This window comes from Siphateles boraxobius, unplaced genomic scaffold, assembly GCF_051911475.1.
Source record: "Siphateles boraxobius isolate OS27281-9 unplaced genomic scaffold, OSU_SipBor_1 1, whole genome shotgun sequence".
Classification (NCBI taxonomy): Eukaryota; Metazoa; Chordata; class Actinopteri; order Cypriniformes; family Leuciscidae; genus Siphateles; species Siphateles boraxobius.
The window spans coordinates 3,797,452-3,820,813 of record NW_027508699.1 but is presented as its reverse complement, the minus strand read 5'-3'; the positions used below and the strand labels follow the sequence as shown (position 1 = coordinate 3,820,813).

The 23,362-nt window shown below is 39.1% G+C and overlaps 2 protein-coding genes across 4 annotated transcripts; both read left to right on the top strand.

The window, feature by feature from the left end:
- Nucleotides 1-84: 84 nt before the first annotated feature.
- LOC143750687 (uncharacterized) lies at nt 85-16,763 on the top strand. 2 transcript variants are annotated; one of them, XM_077243922.1, is made up of 2 exons: nt 85-538; nt 13,859-16,763. In XM_077243922.1, exons 1-2 carry the CDS (start codon nt 454-456, stop codon nt 15,028-15,030), a joined length of 1,257 nt encoding a protein of 418 aa, XP_077100037.1. In that variant the 5' UTR covers nt 85-453; the 3' UTR covers nt 15,031-16,763. The 2 variants fall into 2 exon arrangements, with proteins under 2 accessions (XP_077100037.1, XP_077100009.1); XM_077243894.1 differs by having other exon boundaries at nt 13,850-16,763.
- Nucleotides 16,764-16,855: 92 nt separating this feature from the next.
- LOC143750918 (uncharacterized) lies at nt 16,856-22,570 on the top strand. 2 transcript variants are annotated; one of them, XM_077243924.1, is made up of 4 exons: nt 16,856-17,098; nt 18,468-18,590; nt 18,793-19,010; nt 20,277-22,570. In XM_077243924.1, exons 3-4 carry the CDS (start codon nt 18,926-18,928, stop codon nt 21,431-21,433), a joined length of 1,242 nt encoding a protein of 413 aa, XP_077100039.1. In that variant the 5' UTR covers nt 16,856-17,098; nt 18,468-18,590; nt 18,793-18,925; the 3' UTR covers nt 21,434-22,570. The 2 variants fall into 2 exon arrangements, with proteins under 2 accessions (XP_077100039.1, XP_077100038.1); XM_077243923.1 differs by having other exon boundaries at nt 18,468-18,620.
- Nucleotides 22,571-23,362: the final 792 nt, after the last annotated feature.

Sequence of the window (23,362 nt, the reverse complement as noted above, 5' to 3'; positions counted from 1 at the left end):
CCTCTGACTTACATTTTGTATTATTTCCTAAAGACCTTTATTTTGCTGCGTAGTTGAAATGACGTCACGCGAGCTGCGGCGCAATCAGACTGCTGTGAAATTTGTATTGTGCTTACGGTTTCGTGTAAATAGTTACGAAACCTTCGAAAGTAGCTCATGTTATTTACAAATGTTCTGAAACAACATGGCAGTATTGTTGCATTTAGCGTAATGTAATGTGAACGTAGATTATCGCCATATATGTGCTATTGTAATGCTTTTTGTGAAGTGCTGTTGGTCTCTTTCAATGGCGCAACATTTATGAGTGTTATTATGGAACTGGGATTTATTTTGCATATTTATTTAGCTTTGATCATTCCTTTCAAATTTTCCCATAATCTCAAACGTGACAAAGTCTCCTTTACAAACAAGCAGCAAAACCCCAGCTGAGATCTGAGTGACATTATTGTAAAGATGGAGTTTATTAAAGAGGAGAGAGAAGACATGAGTCATGCAGAAGCATGCAGAATGGAAAATGAAGATACTGAGGAACAAAGAGGTTGGTGTCAATTATTGATTCTTCATTAATGACTGCTGACAATTAATACATTCTTGAACAGTTCACATGAGCTGTAAAATGAAACAGTGTGTTTTAAAATGTTACAAAATGCATATAAATTATCATAACAAATCAGATGGCATTAACCCATTTAACAAAAACATGTTCATAGAATGTTTTTTTAAAACTATTTCTGAATGTTTCTCTGAACGTTCAAAACATTTTTGCTTTAAAAACATGCTTTAAAACGCCCTTTCTTGGTTATATAAATGTTAAACGTATAGTCAATCCAAAAATGAAAATTCTATCATTAATTATTCACCCTCATGTCGTTTCAAACCCATTGGGCTTTCGTTCATCTTGGAACACATGAAGATATTTTTGATGAAAACCTAGAGCTTCGTGTCCCTCCATTGACAGCTACAAAACTGACACTTTGATGCTTCAAAAAGTTTATAAAGAGATCATAAAACTAATCCATATGAATTGAGCGGTTTAGTCCAAAATTTTCTGAAGAGACTTGATCGCTTTATATGATGAACAGATTAAATTTAGGCTTTTATTCACATATAACCATTCATCAACGTACAAATCAGTTATGATAAATGGAAGCTTAAGCATGTTGGCTTGACGTGCAAGAACTAATGAGTTTCATAATCATGTGTTACGCCGCATGTTTGAGTTTCAGCAAGAACCAATAAGGTTCGTTCTCGTGTTAAGCAGCACGTTTGAGTTTCAGCAAGAACCAATAAGGTTCGTTCTCGTGTTAAGCAGCACGTTTGAGCTTCAGCAAGAACCAATGAGATTAATTCTCGTGTTACGCAGCACGTTTGAGCTTCAGCAACAACAAATAAGGTTCATTCTCGTGTTACGCAGCACATATGAGCTTCAGCAAGAACCAATAAGGTTCATTCTCGTGTTACGCAGCACGTTTGAGCTTCAGCAAGAACCAATAAGGTTCATTCTCGTGTTACGCAGCACGTTTGAGCTTCAGCAAGAACCAATAAGGTTCATTCTCGTGTTACGCAGCACGTTTGAGCTTCAGCAAGAACCAATAAGGTTCATTCTCGTGTTACGCAGCACGTTTGAGCTTCAGCAAGAACCAATAAGGTTCATTCTCGTGTTACGCAGCACGTTTGAGCTTCAGCAAGAACCAATAAGGTTCATTCTCGTGTTACGCAGCACATTTGAGCTTCTGCAAGAATCAATAAGGTTTATTCTCGTGTTACGCAGCACGTTTGAGCTTCAGCAAGAACCAATAAGGTTCATTCTCGTGTTACGCAGCACGTTTGAGCTTCAGCAAGAACCAATAAGGTTCATTCTCGTGTTACGCAGCACGTTTGAGCTTCAGCAAGAACCAATAAGGTTCATTCTCGTGTTACGCAGCACATTTGAGCTTCTGCAAGAATCAATAAGGTTTATTCTCGTGTTACGCAGCACGTTTGAGCTTCAGCAACAACAAATAAGGTTCATTCTCGTGTTACGCAGCACATTTGAGCTTCAGCAAGAACCAATAAGGTTTATTCTCGTGTTACGCAGCACGTTTGAGCTTCAGCAAGAACCAATGAGGTTCATTCTCGTGTTTTGCAGCACGTTTGAGCTTCAGCAAGAACCAATAAGGTTTATTCTCGTGTTACGCAGCACGTTTTAGCTTCAGCAAGAACCAATAAGGTTTATTCTCGTGTTACGCAGCACATTTGAGCTTCAGCAAGAACCAATAAGGATTATTCTCGTGTTTTGCAGCACGTTTGAGCTTCAGCAAGAACCAATAAGGTTTATTCTCGTGTTACGCAGCACGTTTGAGCTTCAGCAAGAACCAATAAGGTTTATTCTCGTGTTACGCAGCACATTTGAGCTTCAGCAAGAACCAATAAGGTTTATTCTCGTGTTTTGCAGCACGTTTGAGCTTCAGCAAGAACCAATAAGGTTTATTCTCGTGTTACGCAGCACGTTTGAGCTTCAGCAAGAACCAATAAGGTTTATTCTCGTGTTACGCAGCACGTTTGAGCTTCAGCAAGAACCAATAAGGTTTATTCTCGTGTTACGCAGCACGTTTTAGCTTCAGCAAGAACGAATAAGGTTTATTCTCGTGTTACGCAGCACGTTTTAGCTTCAGCAAGAACCAATGAGGTTCATTCTCGTGTTTTGCAGCACGTTTGAGCTTCAGCAAGAACCAATAAGGTTTATTCTCGTGTTACGCAGGACATTTGAGCTTCAGCAAGAACCAATAAGGTTTATTCTCGTGTTTTGCAGCACGTTTGAGCTTCAGCAAGAACCAATAAGGTTTATTCTCGTGTTACGCAGCACGTTTTAGCTTCAGCAAGAACCAATGAGGTTCATTCTCGTGTTTTGCAGCACGTTTTAGCTTCAGCAAGAACGAATAAGGTTCATTCTCGTGTTACGCAGGACATTTGAGCTTCAGCAAGAACCAATAAGGTTTATTCTCGTGTTTTGCAGCACGTTTGAGCTTCAGCAAGAACCAATAAGGTTTATTCTCGTGTTACGCAGCACGTTTTAGCTTCAGCAAGAACCAATGAGGTTCATTCTCGTGTTTTGCAGCACGTTTGAGCTTCAGCAAGAACCAATAAGGTTTATTCTCGTGTTACGCAGCACGTTTTAGCTTCAGCAAGAACCAATGAGGTTCATTCTCGTGTTTTGCAGCACGTTTGAGCTTCAGCAAGAACCAATAAGGTTCATTCTCGTGTTACGCAGCACATTTGAGCTTCAGCAAGAACCAATGAGGTTCATTCTCGTGTTTTGCAGCACGTTTGAGCTTCAGCAAGAACCAATAAGGTTTATTCTCGTGTTACGCAGCACGTTTTAGCTTCAGCAAGAATGAATAAGGTTCATTCTCGTGTTACGCAGCACATTTGAGCTTCAGCAAGAACCAATAAGGTTTATTCTCGTGTTACGCAGCACGTTTGAGCTTCAGCAAGAACCAATGAGGTTATTTCTCGTGTTACGCAGCACGTTTGAGCTTCAGCAAGAACCAATAAGGTTTATTCTCGTGTTACGCAGCACGTTTTAGCTTCAGCAAGAACGAATAAGGTTTATTCTCGTGTTACGCAAAGTGTTTGAGCTTCAGCAAGAATCAATAAGGTTTATTCTCGTGTTACGCAGCACATTTGAGCTTCAGCAAGAATCAATAAGGTTTATTCTCGTGTTACGCAGCACATTTGAGCATGTTGGCAAGAATCAATAAGGTTTATTCTCGTGTTACGCAGCACGTTTGAGCTTCAGCAAGAATCAATAAGGTTTATTCTCGTGTAACGCAGGACGTTTGAGCTTCAGCAAGAATCAATAAGGTTTATTCTCGTGTAACGCCGCACTTTTGAGCTTCAGCAAGAACCAATAAGGTTAATTCTCGTGTAACGCAGGACGTTTGAGCTTCAGCAAGAATCAATAAGGTTTATTCTTGTGTTACGCAAAGCGTTTGAGCTTCCGCAAGAACCAATGAGGTTCAGTCTTGTGTAACGCCGCACGTTTCAGCTTCAGCAAGAACCAATAAGGTTCATTCTCGTGTTACGCAGCACATTTGAGCTTCAGCAAGAATCAATGAGATTAATTCTCGTGTTACGCAGCACATTTGAGCTTCAGCAAGAACCAATAAGGTTTATTCTCGTGTTACGCAGCACATTTGAGCTTCAGCAAGAACCAATAAGGTTCATTCTCGTGTTACGCAGCACATTTGTGCTTCAGCAAGAACCAATGAGATTAATTCTCGTGTTACGCAGCACTTTTGAGCTTCAGCAAGAACCAATAAGGTTTATTCTCGTGTTACGCAGCAAGTTTGAGCTTTAGCAACAACAAATAAGGTTCATTCTCGTGTTACGCAGCACGTTTGAGCTTCAGCAAGAACCAATAAGGTTTATTCTCGTGTTACGCAGCACGTTTGAGCTTCAGCAAGAATCAATAAGGTTTATTCTCGTCTTACGCAGCACATTTGAGCATCAGCAAGAATCAATAAGGTTTATTCTCGTGTTATGCAGCACGTTTGAGCTTCAGCAAGAATCATTAAGGTTAATTGTCGTGTTACGCAGCACGTTTGAGCTTCAGCAAGAACCAATGAGGTTCATTCTCGTGTTACGCAGCACGTTTGAGCTTCAGCAAGAACCAATAAGGTTTATTCTTGTGTTACGCAGCACATTTGAGCTTCAGCAAGAATCAATAAGGTTTATTCTCGTGTTACGCAGCACATTTGAGCTTCAGCAAGAATCAATAAGGTTTATTCTCGTGTTACGCAGCACATTTGAGCTTCAGCAAGAACCAATAAGGTTCATTCTCGTGTTACGCAGCACGTTTGATCTTCCCCAAGAACCAATGAGGTTCAATCTAGTGTTACGCAGTACCTTTGAGCTTCAGCAAGAACCAATGAGCTTCATTCTCATGTTACGCAGCACGTTTGAGCTTCAGCAAGAACCAATGAGGTTCTTTATCGTTTACGCAGCATTTTTAAGTTTAAGCAAGAACCAAGGAGGTTCATTCTAGTGTTACGCAGCACATTTGAGCTCCAGCAAGAACCAATGAGATTCATTCTTGTGTTATGCAGCAAATTTGAGCTTCAGCAAGAACCAATAAGATTCATTCTTATGTTACTTAACACGTTTCAACTTCAGCAAAAACCAATGAGGTTCATTATTGTATGTTACGCCACATGTTTGAGCTTCAGCAAGAATCAATAAGGTTTATTCTCGTGTTACGCAGCACATTTGAACTTCAGCAAGAACCAATAAGGTTTATTCTCGTGTTACGCAGTACGTTTGAGCTTCAGCAAGAATCAATAAGGTTTATTCTCGTGTTACACAGCACTTTTGAGCTTCAGCAAGAACCAATAAGGTTCATTCTCGTGTTACGCAGCACGTTTGAGCTTCAGCAAAAACCAATAAGGTTCATTCTCGTGTTACGCAGCACGTTTGAGCTTCAGCAAGAATCAATAAGGTTCATTCTTGTGTTACGCAGCACGTTTGAGCTTCATCAAGAACCAATGAGGTTCAGTCTTGTGTAACGCCGCACGTTTCAGCTTCAGCAAGAACCAATAAGGTTTATTCTCGTGTTTTGCAGCACGTTTGAGCTTCAGCAAGAACCAATAAGGTTTATTCTCGTGTTACGCAGCACGTTTGAGCTTCAGCAAGAACCAATAAGGTTTATTCTCGTGTTACGCAGCACGTTTGAGCTTCAGCAAGAACCAATAAGGTTTATTCTCGTGTTACGCAGCACGTTTGAGCTTCAGCAAGAACCAATAAGGTTCATTCTCGTGTTACGCAGCACATTTGAGCTTCTGCAAGAATCAATAAGGTTTATTCTCGTGTTACGCAGCACGTTTGAGCTTCAGCAACAACAAATAAGGTTCATTCTCGTGTTACGCAGCACATTTGAGCTTCAGCAAGAACCAATAAGGTTTATTCTCGTGTTACGCAGCACGTTTGAGCTTCAGCAAGAACCAATGAGGTTCATTCTCGTGTTTTGCAGCACGTTTGAGCTTCAGCAAGAACCAATAAGGTTTATTCTCGTGTTACGCAGCACGTTTTAGCTTCAGCAAGAACCAATAAGGTTTATTCTCGTGTTACGCAGCACATTTGAGCTTCAGCAAGAACCAATAAGGTTTATTCTCGTGTTTTGCAGCACGTTTGAGCTTCAGCAAGAACCAATAAGGTTTATTCTCGTGTTACGCAGCACGTTTGAGCTTCAGCAAGAACCAATAAGGTTTATTCTCGTGTTACGCAGCACGTTTGAGCTTCAGCAAGAACCAATAAGGTTTATTCTCGTGTTACGCAGCACGTTTTAGCTTCAGCAAGAACGAATAAGGTTTATTCTCGTGTTACGCAGCACGTTTTAGCTTCAGCAAGAACCAATGAGGTTCATTCTCGTGTTTTGCAGCACGTTTGAGCTTCAGCAAGAACCAATAAGGTTTATTCTCGTGTTACGCAGCACGTTTTAGCTTCAGCAAGAACGAATAAGGTTCATTCTCGTGTTACGCAGGACATTTGAGCTTCAGCAAGAACCAATAAGGTTTATTCTCGTGTTTTGCAGCACGTTTGAGCTTCAGCAAGAACCAATAAGGTTTATTCTCGTGTTACGCAGCACGTTTTAGCTTCAGCAAGAACCAATGAGGTTCATTCTCGTGTTTTGCAGCACGTTTGAGCTTCAGCAAGAACCAATAAGGTTTATTCTCGTGTTACGCAGCACGTTTTAGCTTCAGCAAGAACCAATGAGGTTCATTCTCGTGTTTTGCAGCACGTTTGAGCTTCAGCAAGAACCAATAAGGTTCATTCTCGTGTTACGCAGCACATTTGAGCTTCAGCAAGAACCAATGAGGTTCATTCTCGTGTTTTGCAGCACGTTTGAGCTTCAGCAAGAACCAATAAGGTTTATTCTCGTGTTACGCAGCACGTTTTAGCTTCAGCAAGAATGAATAAGGTTCATTCTCGTGTTACGCAGCACATTTGAGCTTCAGCAAGAACCAATAAGGTTTATTCTCGTGTTACGCAGCACGTTTGAGCTTCAGCAAGAACCAATGAGGTTATTTCTCGTGTTACGCAGCACGTTTGAGCTTCAGCAAGAACCAATAAGGTTTATTCTCGTGTTACGCAGCACGTTTTAGCTTCAGCAAGAACGAATAAGGTTTATTCTCGTGTTACGCAAAGTGTTTGAGCTTCAGCAAGAATCAATAAGGTTTATTCTCGTGTTACGCAGCACATTTGAGCTTCAGCAAGAATCAATAAGGTTTATTCTCGTGTTACGCAGCACATTTGAGCATGTTGGCAAGAATCAATAAGGTTTATTCTCGTGTTACGCAGCACGTTTGAGCTTCAGCAAGAATCAATAAGGTTTATTCTCGTGTAACGCAGGACGTTTGAGCTTCAGCAAGAATCAATAAGGTTTATTCTCGTGTAACGCCGCACTTTTGAGCTTCAGCAAGAACCAATAAGGTTAATTCTCGTGTAACGCAGGACGTTTGAGCTTCAGCAAGAATCAATAAGGTTTATTCTTGTGTTACGCAAAGCGTTTGAGCTTCCGCAAGAACCAATGAGGTTCAGTCTTGTGTAACGCCGCACGTTTCAGCTTCAGCAAGAACCAATAAGGTTCATTCTCGTGTTACGCAGCACATTTGAGCTTCAGCAAGAATCAATGAGATTAATTCTCGTGTTACGCAGCACATTTGAGCTTCAGCAAGAACCAATAAGGTTTATTCTCGTGTTACGCAGCACATTTGAGCTTCAGCAAGAACCAATAAGGTTCATTCTCGTGTTACGCAGCACATTTGTGCTTCAGCAAGAACCAATGAGATTAATTCTCGTGTTACGCAGCACTTTTGAGCTTCAGCAAGAACCAATAAGGTTTATTCTCGTGTTACGCAGCAAGTTTGAGCTTTAGCAACAACAAATAAGGTTCATTCTCGTGTTACGCAGCACGTTTGAGCTTCAGCAAGAACCAATAAGGTTTATTCTCGTGTTACGCAGCACGTTTGAGCTTCAGCAAGAATCAATAAGGTTTATTCTCGTCTTACGCAGCACATTTGAGCATCAGCAAGAATCAATAAGGTTTATTCTCGTGTTATGCAGCACGTTTGAGCTTCAGCAAGAATCATTAAGGTTAATTGTCGTGTTACGCAGCACGTTTGAGCTTCAGCAAGAACCAATGAGGTTCATTCTCGTGTTACGCAGCACGTTGGAGCTTCAGCAAGAACCAATAAGGTTTATTCTTGTGTTACGCAGCACATTTGAGCTTCAGCAAGAATCAATAAGGTTTATTCTCGTGTTACGCAGCACATTTGAGCTTCAGCAAGAATCAATAAGGTTTATTCTCGTGTTACGCAGCACATTTGAGCTTCAGCAAGAACCAATAAGGTTCATTCTCGTGTTACGCAGCACGTTTGATCTTCCCCAAGAACCAATGAGGTTCAATCTAGTGTTACGCAGTACCTTTGAGCTTCAGCAAGAACCAATGAGCTTCATTCTCATGTTACGCAGCACGTTTGAGCTTCAGCAAGAACCAATGAGGTTCTTTATCGTTTACGCAGCATTTTTAAGTTTAAGCAAGAACCAAGGAGGTTCATTCTAGTGTTACGCAGCACATTTGAGCTCCAGCAAGAACCAATGAGATTCATTCTTGTGTTATGCAGCAAATTTGAGCTTCAGCAAGAACCAATAAGATTCATTCTTATGTTACTTAACACGTTTCAACTTCAGCAAAAACCAATGAGGTTCATTATTGTATGTTACGCCACATTTTTGAGCTTCAGCAAGAATCAATAAGGTTTATTCTCGTGTTACGCAGCACATTTGAACTTCAGCAAGAACCAATAAGGTTTATTCTCGTGTTACGCAGTACGTTTGAGCTTCAGCAAGAATCAATAAGGTTTATTCTCGTGTTACACAGCACTTTTGAGCTTCAGCAAGAACCAATAAGGTTCATTCTCGTGTTACGCAGCACGTTTGAGCTTCAGCAAAAACCAATAAGGTTCATTCTCGTGTTACGCAGCACGTTTGAGCTTCAGCAAGAATCAATAAGGTTCATTCTTGTGTTACGCAGCACGTTTGAGCTTCATCAAGAACCAATGAGGTTCAGTCTTGTGTAACGCCGCACGTTTCAGCTTCAGCAAGAACCAATAAGGTTTATTCTCGTGTTTTGCAGCACGTTTGAGCTTCAGCAAGAACCAATAAGGTTTATTCTCGTGTTACGCAGCACGTTTGAGCTTCAGCAAGAACCAATAAGGTTTATTCTCGTGTTACGCAGCACGTTTGAGCTTCAGCAAGAACCAATAAGGTTTATTCTCGTGTTACGCAGCACGTTTGAGCTTCAGCAAGAACCAATAAGGTTCATTCTCGTGTTACGCAGCACATTTGAGCTTCTGCAAGAATCAATAAGGTTTATTCTCGTGTTACGCAGCACGTTTGAGCTTCAGCAACAACAAATAAGGTTCATTCTCGTGTTACGCAGCACATTTGAGCTTCAGCAAGAACCAATAAGGTTTATTCTCGTGTTACGCAGCACGTTTGAGCTTCAGCAAGAACCAATGAGGTTCATTCTCGTGTTTTGCAGCACGTTTGAGCTTCAGCAAGAACCAATAAGGTTTATTCTCGTGTTACGCAGCACGTTTTAGCTTCAGCAAGAACCAATAAGGTTTATTCTCGTGTTACGCAGCACATTTGAGCTTCAGCAAGAACCAATAAGGTTTATTCTCGTGTTTTGCAGCACGTTTGAGCTTCAGCAAGAACCAATAAGGTTTATTCTCGTGTTACGCAGCACGTTTGAGCTTCAGCAAGAACCAATAAGGTTTATTCTCGTGTTACGCAGCACGTTTGAGCTTCAGCAAGAACCAATAAGGTTTATTCTCGTGTTACGCAGCACGTTTTAGCTTCAGCAAGAACGAATAAGGTTTATTCTCGTGTTACGCAGCACGTTTTAGCTTCAGCAAGAACCAATGAGGTTCATTCTCGTGTTTTGCAGCACGTTTGAGCTTCAGCAAGAACCAATAAGGTTTATTCTCGTGTTACGCAGCACGTTTTAGCTTCAGCAAGAACGAATAAGGTTCATTCTCGTGTTACGCAGGACATTTGAGCTTCAGCAAGAACCAATAAGGTTTATTCTCGTGTTTTGCAGCACGTTTGAGCTTCAGCAAGAACCAATAAGGTTTATTCTCGTGTTACGCAGCACGTTTGAGCTTCAGCAAGAACCAATAAGGTTCATTCTCGTGTTACGCAGCACATTTGAGCTTCAGCAAGAACCAATGAGATTAATTCTCGTGTTACGCAGCACGTTCGAGCTTCAGCAAGAACCAATAAGGTTCGTTCTCGTGTTACGCAGCACGTTTGAGCTTCAGCAAGAATCAATAAGGTTTATTCTCGTCTTACGCAGCACGTTTGAGCTTCAGCAACAACAAATAAGGTTCATTCTCGTGTTACGCAGCACGTTTGAGCTTCAGCAAGAACCAATAAGGTTTTTTCTTGTGTTACGCAGCACGTTTGAGCTTCAGCAAGAACCAATGAAGTTCATTCTTGTGTTTCGCAGCACGTTTGAGCTTCAGCAAGAATCAATAAGGTTTATTCTCGTGTTACGCAGCACGTTTGAGCTTCAGCAAGAACCAATGAGGTTCATTCTCGTGTTTCACAGCACGTTTGAGCTTCAGCAAGAACCAATAAGGTTTATTCTCGTGTTACGCAGCACATTTGAGCTTCAGCAAGAACCAATGAGGTTCATTCTCGTGTTACGCAGCACGTTTGAGCTTCAGCAAGAACCAATGAGGTTCATTCTCGTGTTTCGCAGCACGTTTGAGCTTCAGCAAGAACCAATAAGGTTTATTCTCGTGTTACGCAGCACATTTGAGCTTCAGCAAGAATCAATAAGGTTTATTCTCGTGTTACGCAGCACATTTGAGCATGTTGGCAAGAATCAATAAGGTTTATTCTCGTGTTACGCAGCACGTTTGAGCTTCAGCAAGAATCAATAAGGTTTATTCTTGTGTTACGCAGCACTTTTGAGCTTCAGCAAGAACCAATAAGGGTCATTCTCGTGTTTCGCAGCACGTTTCAGCTTCAGCAAGAACCAATAAGGTTCATTCTCGTGTTACGCAGCAAGTTTGAGCTTCAGTAAGAACAAATAAGGTTCATTCTCGTGTTAGGCCGCATGTTTGAGCTTCAGCAAGAACCAATAAGGTTCATTCTCGTGTTACACAGCACACTTGAGCTTCAGCAAGAACCAATAAGGTTTATTCTCGTGTTACGCAGCACTTTTGAGCTTCAGCAAGAATCAATAAGGTTTATTCTCGTGTTACGCAAAGCGTTTGAGCTTCAGCAAGAACCAATGAGGTTCAGTCTTGTGTAACGCCGCACGTTTGAGCTTCAGGAAGAACCAATGAGGTTAATTATTTTTTGTTACTCCGCACATTTGAGCTTCAGCAAGAACCAATGAGGTTCATTCCCATGTTACGCAGCATGTTTGAGCTTCCCCAAGAACCAATGAGGTTCAATCTAGTGTTACGCAGCACCTTTGAGCTTCAGCAAGAACCAATGAGCTTCATTCTCATGTTACGCAGCACGTTTGAGCTTCAGCAAGAACCAATGATGTTCTTTATCGTGTTACGCAGCATTTTTAAGTTTAAGCAAGAACCAAGGAGGTTCATTCTAGTGTTACGCAGCACATTTGAGCTCCAGCAAGAACCAATGAGATTCATTCTTGTGTTATGCAGGAAATTTGAGCTTCAGCAAGAACCAATAAGATTCATTCTTATGTTACTCAACACGTTTCAGCTTCAGCAAAAACCAATGAGGTTCATTATTGTATGTTACGCCACATGTTTGAGCTTCAGTAAGAACCAATGAGGTTAATTCTCTTGTTACGTAGCACTTTTGAGCTCCAGTAAGAACCAATGAGGTTAATTCTTGTGTTACGCAGCACGTTTGAGCTCCAGCAAGAACAAATTATATTCTCATGAGTTACGTAGCATGTTTGAGCTTTAGCAAAAACAAATGAGGTTCAATCTAGTGTTATGCAGCACAATTGAGCTTACGCAAGAACCAATGACGTTTATTCTTGTGTGTTACGCCGCATGTTTGAGCTTCAGCAAGAACCAATAAGGTTAATTATCGCGTTACGCAGCACATTTGTGCTTCTGCAAAAACCAATGAGGTTAATTATCATGTAACGCTGCACGTTTGAGCTCCAGCAAGAACCAATGAGGTTCATTCTTGTGTTACGCTACACATATGAGCCTCTTCAAGAACCAATGAGGTTCATTCTTGTGTTACACTACACATTTGAGCCTCCTCAAGAACCAATGAGGTTCATTCGCTTGAGTTACGCAGCACTTTTGAGCTCCAGTATGATCCAATAAGGTTAATTCTCGTGTTATGCAGCACTTTTGAGCTTCTGCAAAAACCAATGAGGTTCATTATCATGTTACGCTGCACATTTGAGCTCCAGCAAGAACCAATGAGGTTCATTCTCGTGTTACGCAGCACGTTTGAGCTTTACTCAGTACCAATGAGGTTCAGTCTTGTGTTACGCAGCACGTTTGAGCTTTAGCAAGAACCAATGAGGTTTATTCTTGTGAGTTAAGCCGCACGTTTGATCTTCCGCAAGAACCAATGAGGTTTATTCTCGTGTTACGCAGCACATTTGAGCTCCTGTAAGAAGCAATGACGTTCATTCTTGTGAGTTACGCAGCACTTTTGAGCTCCAGTGTGAACCAATGAGGTTCATTCTTGTGTTTCGCTACACGTTTGAGCTTTAGCAAGAAGCAATGAGGTTTATTCGTGTGAGTTAAGCCGCGCGTTTGATCTTCCGCAAGAACCAATGAGGTTTATTCTCTTGTTATGCAGCACTTTTGACCTCCAGTATGAACCAATGAGGTTCATTCTCGTGTTACGCAGCACGTTTGAGCTTCCACGAGAACCTATAATGTTAACTCTCGTTTTACGCATTACGTTTGAGCTTCTGCAAAAACCAATGAGGTTCATTATGATGTTACGCTGCACGTTTAAGCTCCAGCAAGAACCAATAAGGTTCATTCTTGTGAGTTAAGCCTCACATTTGAGCTTCTGTAAGAACCAATGATGTTCAGTCTTGTGTGTTACGCCGCACGTTTGAGCTTAAGCAAGAACCAATGAGGTTTGTTCTTGCACGCAAGCAGGCTTGGTTGAGCTTCTGTTTATGTTTGCTGATCAATGTTTATATGTGAATAAAAGTTTAGAATTCAATATGTTCATCATATAGAGCCATCATGTATCTTCAGAATATTTGGACTAAACCGCTCAATTCATATGGATTAGTTTCACGATCTTTTTATGAACTTCTTGAAGTGTCAAAATGGTGGTTGAGTAGCTGTCAATGGAGGAGCAGAAAGCTTTCAGATTTCATCAAAAAGATCTTCATTTGTGTTCTGAAGATGAATAAAAGGTTTACGGGTTTGGAACAACATGAGGGTGACAAATGAATGACAGAATTTTCATTTTAGGGTGAAGTATCCCTTTAAGGGAATATTGCATTCACAATTTTTCAAACATTATTGGAATGTTACATTTGATTTAACCTTCTGAACCAATTAGGGACTTTTTTTAAAAGTTAGACAAACTAATACATTTCAGAAAAAGAGTTCCATTAAGTTAACGATGTATAAATATATATTTTTTGTGCTAGCGTTTTGACGAATGTTCTATTAAGGTTACTGGAAGAACGTTTGTTCTTCATAACTTTGAGAAAACCATAAGGTTTGCTAAAGTTCTGAGAATGTTCCCCCGTTAGCTGGGAAATTTTTTATTGCATTTTAATGTGTCATTCTTGAATTGATTTGGACAATTAAACATGTTTTAGGCCTGATAGAAGTCAAAGAGGAACATCAAGAACTTAATGAAGTGGAGGAGAAAGATCTGTACGAGGAACCTCATCATTACATAAATGAAGAACAGTCTTGTAGTTGGGCACAGAATGATAATAATCTTTCACAAGAAACAGCGCAGAAAACAGAAGCCAAAAACTCTTTTACTTGCTCTCAGTGTGGAAAGAGTTTCACACGCAAAGGACACCTGAAGATTCACATGATAATCCACACAGGTGAGAGACCGTACACCTGCACTCAGTGTGCTAAGAGTTTCACATGCAAAGGAAGCCTTAAGGATCACTTTAAAATCCACTCTGGAGAGAAGCCTTTCACATGCCCTCAGTGTGGATGGAGTTTTGCACGCCAAGAAGACCTTAAGAGGCACATAAGGATTCACACTGGAGAGAAGCCGTTCACTTGCTCTCAGTGCAAAAAGTGTTTTACAAGTTCAGGAGACCTTAAGAGGCACTTGCGAATTCACTCCGGTGAGAGGCCTTTTACCTGCCCTCAGTGCGGGAAGAGTTTCACGCAGAAGGAAGGTCTTAAGGAACACACCAAAATTCATTCTGGGGAGAAGCTTTTCGCATGCATGTTGTGTGGGAAGAGTTTCACACATCAAAGAAGCTTAAAAAGGCACATGAAGGTTCATTCTGGGGAGAAATTACACCAGTGCTCTGAGTGTGGCAGGAGATTTGCAGAAGCTGGCAATCTCAAAACTCACTTGCTGTCTCACACTGGAGAAAGACCATTTAGCTGTGAGCGCTGTGATAAGAAGTTTTTTTTGGCCGTTCACTTAAAGACACACATGAGGATTCATGAAGATGAAACGCGTTACGTGTGTTCTTTTTGTGGGAAGAGTTTTCTGTGGCTTAATGGGTTTAAAGACCATCAGAAAACGCATATTGGTGAGAAACCCTACGTGTGCTTGGAATGTGGAAGCAATTTTACTAGAGCCGGTGAACTGAAAGTGCATGAACGAATCCACACTGGAGAAAAACCTTACAAGTGTTCACACTGTGAAAAGAGTTTCACTCAGTCAGGAGCCCTGAAAATTCACGAGCGAGTGCACACCGGAGAGAAGCCGTATCTCTGCCCTTCATGTGGGAAGACTTTCAGCCGATATGGAAATCTAGGGAAGCATTTAAAAAATGCTTGTCCAAAGTTGAGAAACTGACCAAAGTTCACCTTGAAGTAGAGCTGCACTATTCTTGATAAATTGAGAATCTCTATTTTTTTTGTTTCAAATAGAGATCACGATTCTAAATATACAACACAATAACAAAATATCATGTAATTTAAGGTTCTGACAACATGTTAATTACTGCAGTCTTTTTAAAATGTTAAAATTAATTTGAATGAATTATTTTTTTTAAAAAATGGTTTGAGTGGATGATTTAATGACACAAATTGTTATTTGAAGTGCCTAGTTAATTCCAAAAGTTGTATTTGCTCTATTTTAATCACTTCCGTAGACGGAAATGTTTATATCCGAACTATAAACTTTTATCCAAGTACTTCTGTGATAATTTAAATATTTACAACACAAATATTGTGTGGTTGAAAAGACTGTTTGTGAAGCTGTTTTACACATGCCAACTGCTCTCTCTGGATCAGCGGCAGCGCCAACACAAATCTGAATGTTCCAGTGTGATTTTGTCAAAGGTTTAATAGACACAGACGAACCGTTGTCGTTTACGAATGAGATTGTGTGGGTGTTTGTAGATCTTTTAAAGATTAATCATGCAGCTCTTTAAACTTGAAGTCTTTAAGTCAAACTTTGTCAAATTTATGTAAAATACTTAGAATATCCTCCAAAAAGCATTTTTGGAAACTTAGACATTAATATTAAGGGAGGAAAAAGTGTATTTCTGTGAAATGCTAAAAAAAAAATTAGTAGGGATGCATTAAGAGAATAGTAAAATTCTAAAGGACTACTTTTTTTGCACATGTTATTCAGCCTGTTATTCATTCTCATATCCTCTATCATATCTTTGAAATGTAATTATGGTCATCATAGTTCATCAGAGAAGAACTGAAAAGACTTTTTTTTTTTTTTTAAAGAATTGAGTGCTATTGTAATCAGTGTCCTATTGTAATCGAGCCATCAACAACTGTTATTGTATGGATGAAAAGGGTCTAAGGAAACGAGGTAACTTCAGTTTTCCTATTTGTTTTTATTTGCATCAATCATGGAAAGACGACAAATGGCTAGGTGGAAAAAGGTGATATGAAAGTATGTATGTGCACATTCAGACATATGAATGACTCACAGCCAGTCAAATGCATCCTTTTCTCTCCCTTTTGTGTGGGAATATTTTTTGTGGCCATCAGAAAACACATATTGGTGAGAAACCTACGTGTGCTTGGATTGTGAAAGTACACTAGAGTACTTTTACCAATTCGCTGATTTACTCTTCCTTTTATTCATTTAGCAGACCAAAGGGATTTATAAATGAGGAATACATACAATGATTCATCTTATGGGGGCATTAACACAAGAAGTGCTTACAATAGAAAGTTTCAATGATTGTCTAGAATATACAGGCTATAACTGTGAGGCACTCTGGAAATAGTGAAAGCATAAAAGAGATTTATTTCATGTAAACGTCATTAAGCTTCAGAGGTGTTATTTTAAGCACACTTGTTATTTCCATGAGAATCCAATGGGTGTGAAGTGAATATGCATGACTGTAAAGCATTGTTATGATACAAAGCAGTCATTACTTCCCATCAGAAATTTTCTACAGCTTGAGATCAGCTCACACATTTATTTTTTCACAGCAAATTTTCCATAGAATTTACAGTCTTACATAATTTTGTGCAAGTCCTTGTAAATAATCTCATTAGATGTGTGATGTTTGTCGGTATGTCTGTAATAAAGTTCTATGCGATTCTAGATACATATCATCAGAAGTGTAAATGTATGAGTTCCATCTTACTATTAATGCTATTAGTAAAATAACATTTTGTATTAATTTGGATATTGATGCATTTTATGCATTTTAAAAGAATTATATGTAATCTCATTACCTGTGCAGTTTTTGGTTACAATGACTACACTGCCCTCCCTCATGCAAAATCTTCTTCACTGACACTGAAGTTAAAGCACAAGGTAATTTAATCTATTCTACAGGCGAAGGCCAAGTTTGGACACAATAACCCAACAGACGTAAGAGATAGGAGGCTGGTCAGAGATTTGATATGCTCAGACATCCCAACCTGCAACAAGTCATTTCAGGGAGGTAAATGACCCCCCCCCCCCCCCCATAGTTAAAATGAATTAACTATTTACATAAGCGCCAAATGTAGCCTACATGTAGGCCTATTTCCTACATCCAATGCCTTTTACTTTTGTTCCTTGCTTTCGTTGTACTTTGTTGCTGCTTGCTTCGCAGATTTTAGCAACTTCCCAGAAACATTAACATCATAGCACTCTGTGTCAATGAATTTGTTTATTGTGTAGATTACTTTTAATATAAACTGCTCATACTATTTATGTAAAATGCTTTTATTTATATTCCATTGCAACTTTAAACAGGTCTAAGGAGTTTATTGTTTTCATGTAGCCTAGGTAACAAGCCGGCCTGAATAATATGCACATGAAATGAAACTTGTTTAACTCACCTCAACATGTCTTTTACAATCATTTAACCCGCCATGGGCAATGCTGAAGTCACTGTTACAAACTGTACAGCGTGCAAGTCTGTCATTATGTTTCACTCTTATAAGACAGGGGTACACTTTCGTGTAGTCTGGCGTAAAATGTGTCTTATATTTTCGCTTTTTGGGGCACTCTCCCTCTGTCATGATGCAGCTCCAGTGTCTAGATACACTGAACTGATAGGTTCCGCGGGAGAAGAGATAAAAGCCCGCCCACACTGACAATTGATTGGTTGACTTACCAAAACAGGCCAATCAGGATGCTCTCTGTCTTACATGCACTTCTACACGCGCGGCACACACACAGGCAAAGTCTCTCGCTCTCTCCCTCTCTGTCGCGCGCTCTTGATTCCGGGAGATTTTAACTAATTTGCGGGCATCAGGGAGCCGCTATCAATATGCGGGAGACTCCCGGAACTTCCGGGAGACTTGGGATGTCTGTATGCTACAATCATTTTCATTTTTCTACAAAAACAAATGCATAATAAATACTTTCACCTTGAAGTTTATAGTTTCTTTATACAATTTCAGTAAGTTCAAAGCAGTTCAGTCTGCAGGAGTGTATCAGCTCCGTCTGAAGCTGTTCGTACGGCAATACACTCACTGTTTCTTACAATTCAACACCACTGGTTTGCAAGCATAGTGACCTGTAGCCCCAACAAGACTGTAACTAGGAGTGTGTTGCATAAACACTGCCACTGTTAAGATTGTGTCTCTGACCAAGTAGCAGTATAGAGGGTTTGGTAATATTTGATCATAGGTTCTAATAGATTTATTTATGTTTTGTATGTTTTTCTTATCAAGTGTGACATTTTCTGGATAATTTGAACAATTTCTGGAAACTTAAAAAAAATGGATGTAGATTTTTAATTTTTTTTTCCATTTTTGACTGATATGTTTTGATTTCTTTCGTTCAATCTCGTTTAGTCTTTTAATATCTTCTATTTCTAGTCTTGGCTAACAGACGGTGGCGGCAATGCACTGCTTTAGTTTGCAAATCACCGAGAACCTCGGTCGCTTGTCAGTGACGTCATCAGGGCTGCGCCAGGTCTGCTGAAAATCGGTCGAGAAGAGGTTTGTGTTTTTGGGCGGAATAATATGCATGTAAGGTTGACAAAATGCCATTAAATGATTTATATTTTTCAAAAGTATCCAATCGACATTATTATTCTCGAAAACTAATTTACTAATTTATTTTACTGTCGATTTTATTATTGTAATGCTTTATTTGTTGACTTCTTGTAAATATCGTAACTTACATTTATTTTTCTTTCAGTGAAATTCCTCCTCACGTGGAACAGATTGATATATTTCGTGGTTTATTTTCTTTCCGTTGATATTATAATTTTAAACGTGACGACGACGCGAAAGTCTTGAGTTTTGACAGCTCTTCCTGACATACTGTAAAGATGGAGGATGTTAAAGATGTTAGTGGAGACATGAGTGAGACAGAAGCATGCAGAAAGAAAGATGAAGATACGGAGGAACAGAGAGGTTGGTGATCATTCTTGATTAATAAATTATTAACATTAAAGTAACAAAAGCCCAGAGAGGCAACATGGCATAAAAATACAACGAATCCTCCATTGTAGTGTATTTATTAGTGCTGTCAATCCCTAAAAAAAGTGAATCGCAAATTATTCTGTAATTAATTTTGATTAATCGCACCTAACAGTTTTTAATATACTTTTATATTGTAATAATTTCACATTTAATCTCCAAATTAATGTAGAAACAACATAAAGACAGTAGCCTATATTTTAAATGTTTGTTTAATGGCATGTTTTTATGAAAGAAGGCCAGTATCTCCGATACCAACACTGTTACTGATGTCTCTATGAAATAGATTTTTTCCTCCCTATCATTTTAACATTTATTAGGCTTTAAAAAATATAACAGTTTTTTATTTTTGTGAACTTAAAACAATCTTCACATAAACCCATTATAATAAATGCCACATTTACCTGTGCGCTTCAATATATCAAGGTTCAACACTGAGGTTTTTTTTCTACTGGCCCAGTCAGACTGGTTCAGATGTTTACTTGCCCTGTCAAAATGCACAAAAATTTATTGTTTTCGTTATTTTTGACCCATGTAACCTTGTAAACGGTGCTTTAAGATTTCCAGGTAGGTCTAACTGTTAGGAAATAAACAGAAATTCAATAAAGTAGTCAAACACTTCACAGTCTTCACTGCATAAATTATTAAATTAAATATACATTCATTATAATTAAAGCTACAAAAGTTATTCAGTCAAGAGCAGTGAGTGATTTTCTATTTTTCTTTTGTTCTTTGATTATCCTTTTATTACAGACAACGGGAGGTTTATTAGGCTGATGTCACTTTAAGAAGTGCCACGGATCTGACACACATCCCATTTTCTCACAACTTGATTTAATTTTGATTTAAGACTTCATTTAACTATTTTAAGACTGAGCTTGCGAGGATACTCGAAGCAAACAATAATAATAAAGAATAATTTTGTGTGTTTTGGTCCGTTCAAGCGCTGTCTGAAGCGGCTTTCTGTGCACTCGAGTCTTGGGACACGGACAGGAGATTCACATGATGTCTTATCGCGCTTGAAGCGAACGTTTACGCGTTCATTTCGACAACCCTAATGTTTATAAATCATTTATCATCCTGATCTGATGGAACAAATCAAATGTCAATCTATTTTGGATTATTTTGTTTCGTTTTTTATCCGTCTTGTTATATTTGTTGTACTTAAATAGTTTCTTTTGTTCACTATGTTCATTTTAGACCCAATGGAAGTGAAAGATGAAAGTCAAGAACTGAATGGGGCGAAGAAGAAGCCTCATAAATTAAAAATTAGGGAAAAGTCGTCAAGTTGCTCAGAGACTGGAAAGAACGTTTCACCAAAAAGAACTGAAGCTAAAAGCTCTTTCGCTTGCTCTCGGTGTGGAAAGAGTTTCACACGTAAAGGACACCTTGAGGTTCACATGGTAATCCACACAGGTGCGAGACCGTACACCTGCCCTCAGTGTGCGAAGAGTTTCACATGCAAAGGAAGCCTTAAGGATCACTTTAGGATTCACACAGGTGAGAGGCCTTTCACATGCCCACAGTGTACCAAGAGTTTCACTAATTCAGGAGGACTTAAGAGGCACATACGAATTCACACAGGCGAGAGGCCTTTTACCTGCCGACAATGCGGAAAGAGTTTCCCAAGTTCAGGAGAGCTTAAGAGGCACATGAGGATTCACTCTAGAGAGAGGCCTTTTACCTGCCCTCAGTGCGGGAAGAGTTACAAACAAAAAGAAGTTCTTAGGGAACACGCCAAAACTCACACGGGAGAAAGGCCTTTCACGTGCATGTTGTGTGGGAAGAGTTTCACACAGCAGAGCACATTAAAAGTTCACATGAAGGTTCATTCTGGGGAGAAATTACACCAGTGCTCTGAGTGTGGCAGGAGATTTTCAGAGGCCTGCAATCTCAAAACTCACTTGCTGTCTCACACTGGAGAAAGACCATTTAGCTGTGAGCGCTGTGATAAGAAGTTTTTTTTGGCCGTACACTTAAAGACACACATGAGGATTCATGAAGATGAAAGTCGTTACGTGTGTTCTTTTTGCGGGAAGAGTTTTCTGTGGCTGCATGGTTTTAAAGACCATCAGAAAACACACATTGGTGAGAAACCCTACGTGTGCTTGGACTGTGGGAAAACCTTTGCTAGAGCTGCAGAACTGAAAGTGCATGAACGAATCCATACTGGAGAAAAACCTTACAAGTGTTCACACTGTGAAAAGAGTTTCACTCAGTCATCAGGCCTGAAAGTGCACGAGCGAGTGCACACCGGAGAGAAGCCGTATCTCTGCCCTTCATGTGGGAAGACTTTCAGCCGATATGGTAGTCTAGGAAAACATTTAAAAAAGGCTTGCCCAAAATTGAGAAAGTGAGCCAAGTTCTCCTTAAAGTTGTATAGAAATATAATATATTATTACTTTTATTTGCACGTGGTAGCATTCATCAACTATACTGATATCAGTGAGTGGTAAAACTTTACAATAAGGTTCTATTTCTTAACATTGGTTTACTGCGTTAGTTAACATGGAATTATGTTTAAAAAATTTAAAAATACTACTAAATAAATGCTTAAGCATTTATTAATCTTAGCTGAAGTCAAGTTCAACATTTGCTAGTACATTACTAAATTCAAAAGTTGTATCTGCTAATATTGTTTAATGGACCTGAGCTGACATGAACATTGACTTTTCATTAAATAACGTTAACAACGATAAATAAATACTGTGGCAAATGTATTGCACATTGTTAATGTTAGTTAATGCATAACGTTAACTAGTGTGACCTTATTGTTAAGTTCTGCCCAGTTTATCTATCTTTAATAAATCTTTCAAATGTAATTTTGTAAATTATATAGCTCTTCAGTACTGAAAATGATTGAAGTATCATTTGTTTTTATTGCAAAAAATCAATCATGCTTGAAATGTGTTTGTGCTCTAGTAGGGTACATTAATCATGTATATGTGTCACTTAATGGATTAATAAACAAGCAACTAAGATGTAGGTTTAGTGTTTCTAGCCATGTATAAAAGAAAGGAGCATGCAATGAGCACAATTTTACTTCAAATGAACAGTTTTTTTTTACATTGGTATCTTCATTTTAAATGTATTGTAATACTGTTGATTCCCGCCTTGATGGAAGCATTAAATGTTGTCGTTTTATATTTAAATAACCTGTACTGGTTTATAGCAACACTGTAAAGTGGAACCATTTAATAAATGTGCCTTTAAATCCTCCTTTACACCACCAGACGGAGCCCTCGCCTCAGGCCTGAAACTCCACGGGAAGCTCGCTGTTTCCTACTATCCGATTTACTGTTGTCATATTCACAGTCATCTGTATCCTGGCTGTGTCGCTTGAAGATAGAGCACTCTTTTAGATTTGTTTGCCTCGTCTGTCTTTCTTCAGTGGCTTGTATTAATGAATGTTGCTTGCCTTCTGACTCTTGCTCTGAATGGGTCGTGTTGACATATTTGACAGTCACTTTAATAAAAACCTTTAATTTCCATAAGTTTTTGTGAGCTTGATCTTTTGCAAACCAAGACTGGCTTTGCATTTGATGTGTTGATTTATGTGGGTTTCTGTTATGGTGAGTTTGGTGGCAGATATTCCCAGGATTTTAAGTGACTGATATTTGGGATAAGATAGGCCTACATATAGATTATCATATTGACTAACAACCCGTAATATTGCTGTCTACATGGCGGAATAAATCGACCAACCATTTCAGAGAAGGTATCAAAAACTATGAGTCCATAAGTCATAAAATTGAAAAAAGATTTGAAATTGCAATTGTAAATTTTAACCTTCCATTAATTTTGGAACCTTTCAACCCATTAAACCAATGGAAAATATATGTATATTTTTTTTTTATACAAGAAAGACCACTATACATCTTGCCATTGCCATTTAATATGTTTATTTCATGTCACCAGAACCTCAACTAGTTTCCTATCAAAAAAATAGTTCCAAAGAAAAGGAGATATAGAGGTATATGTAGAACTTGTATTGTATTACAAGTGTATGAAAATACTAATTTACCAGTTTTGTTATTGTATCACACTATATTGAGTCCTCCAGTTCAAGCTGACGTTTCAATTATTTGCTGCATCTCCCCCACATTTATATAGACTGAGGGAGAATTCAGAGTAGAGTTAAATATCAGCTACTCATAACAACAAGCTTCATGATTTATTACTGAGCTTAAACTGTCTATGAATGACTACAAACTAGTTTTTTGAACACAGCTCTGATCTTGTAACACTGAAAATGTGATGTACTGTAGAACACAATCAAGCTCTAA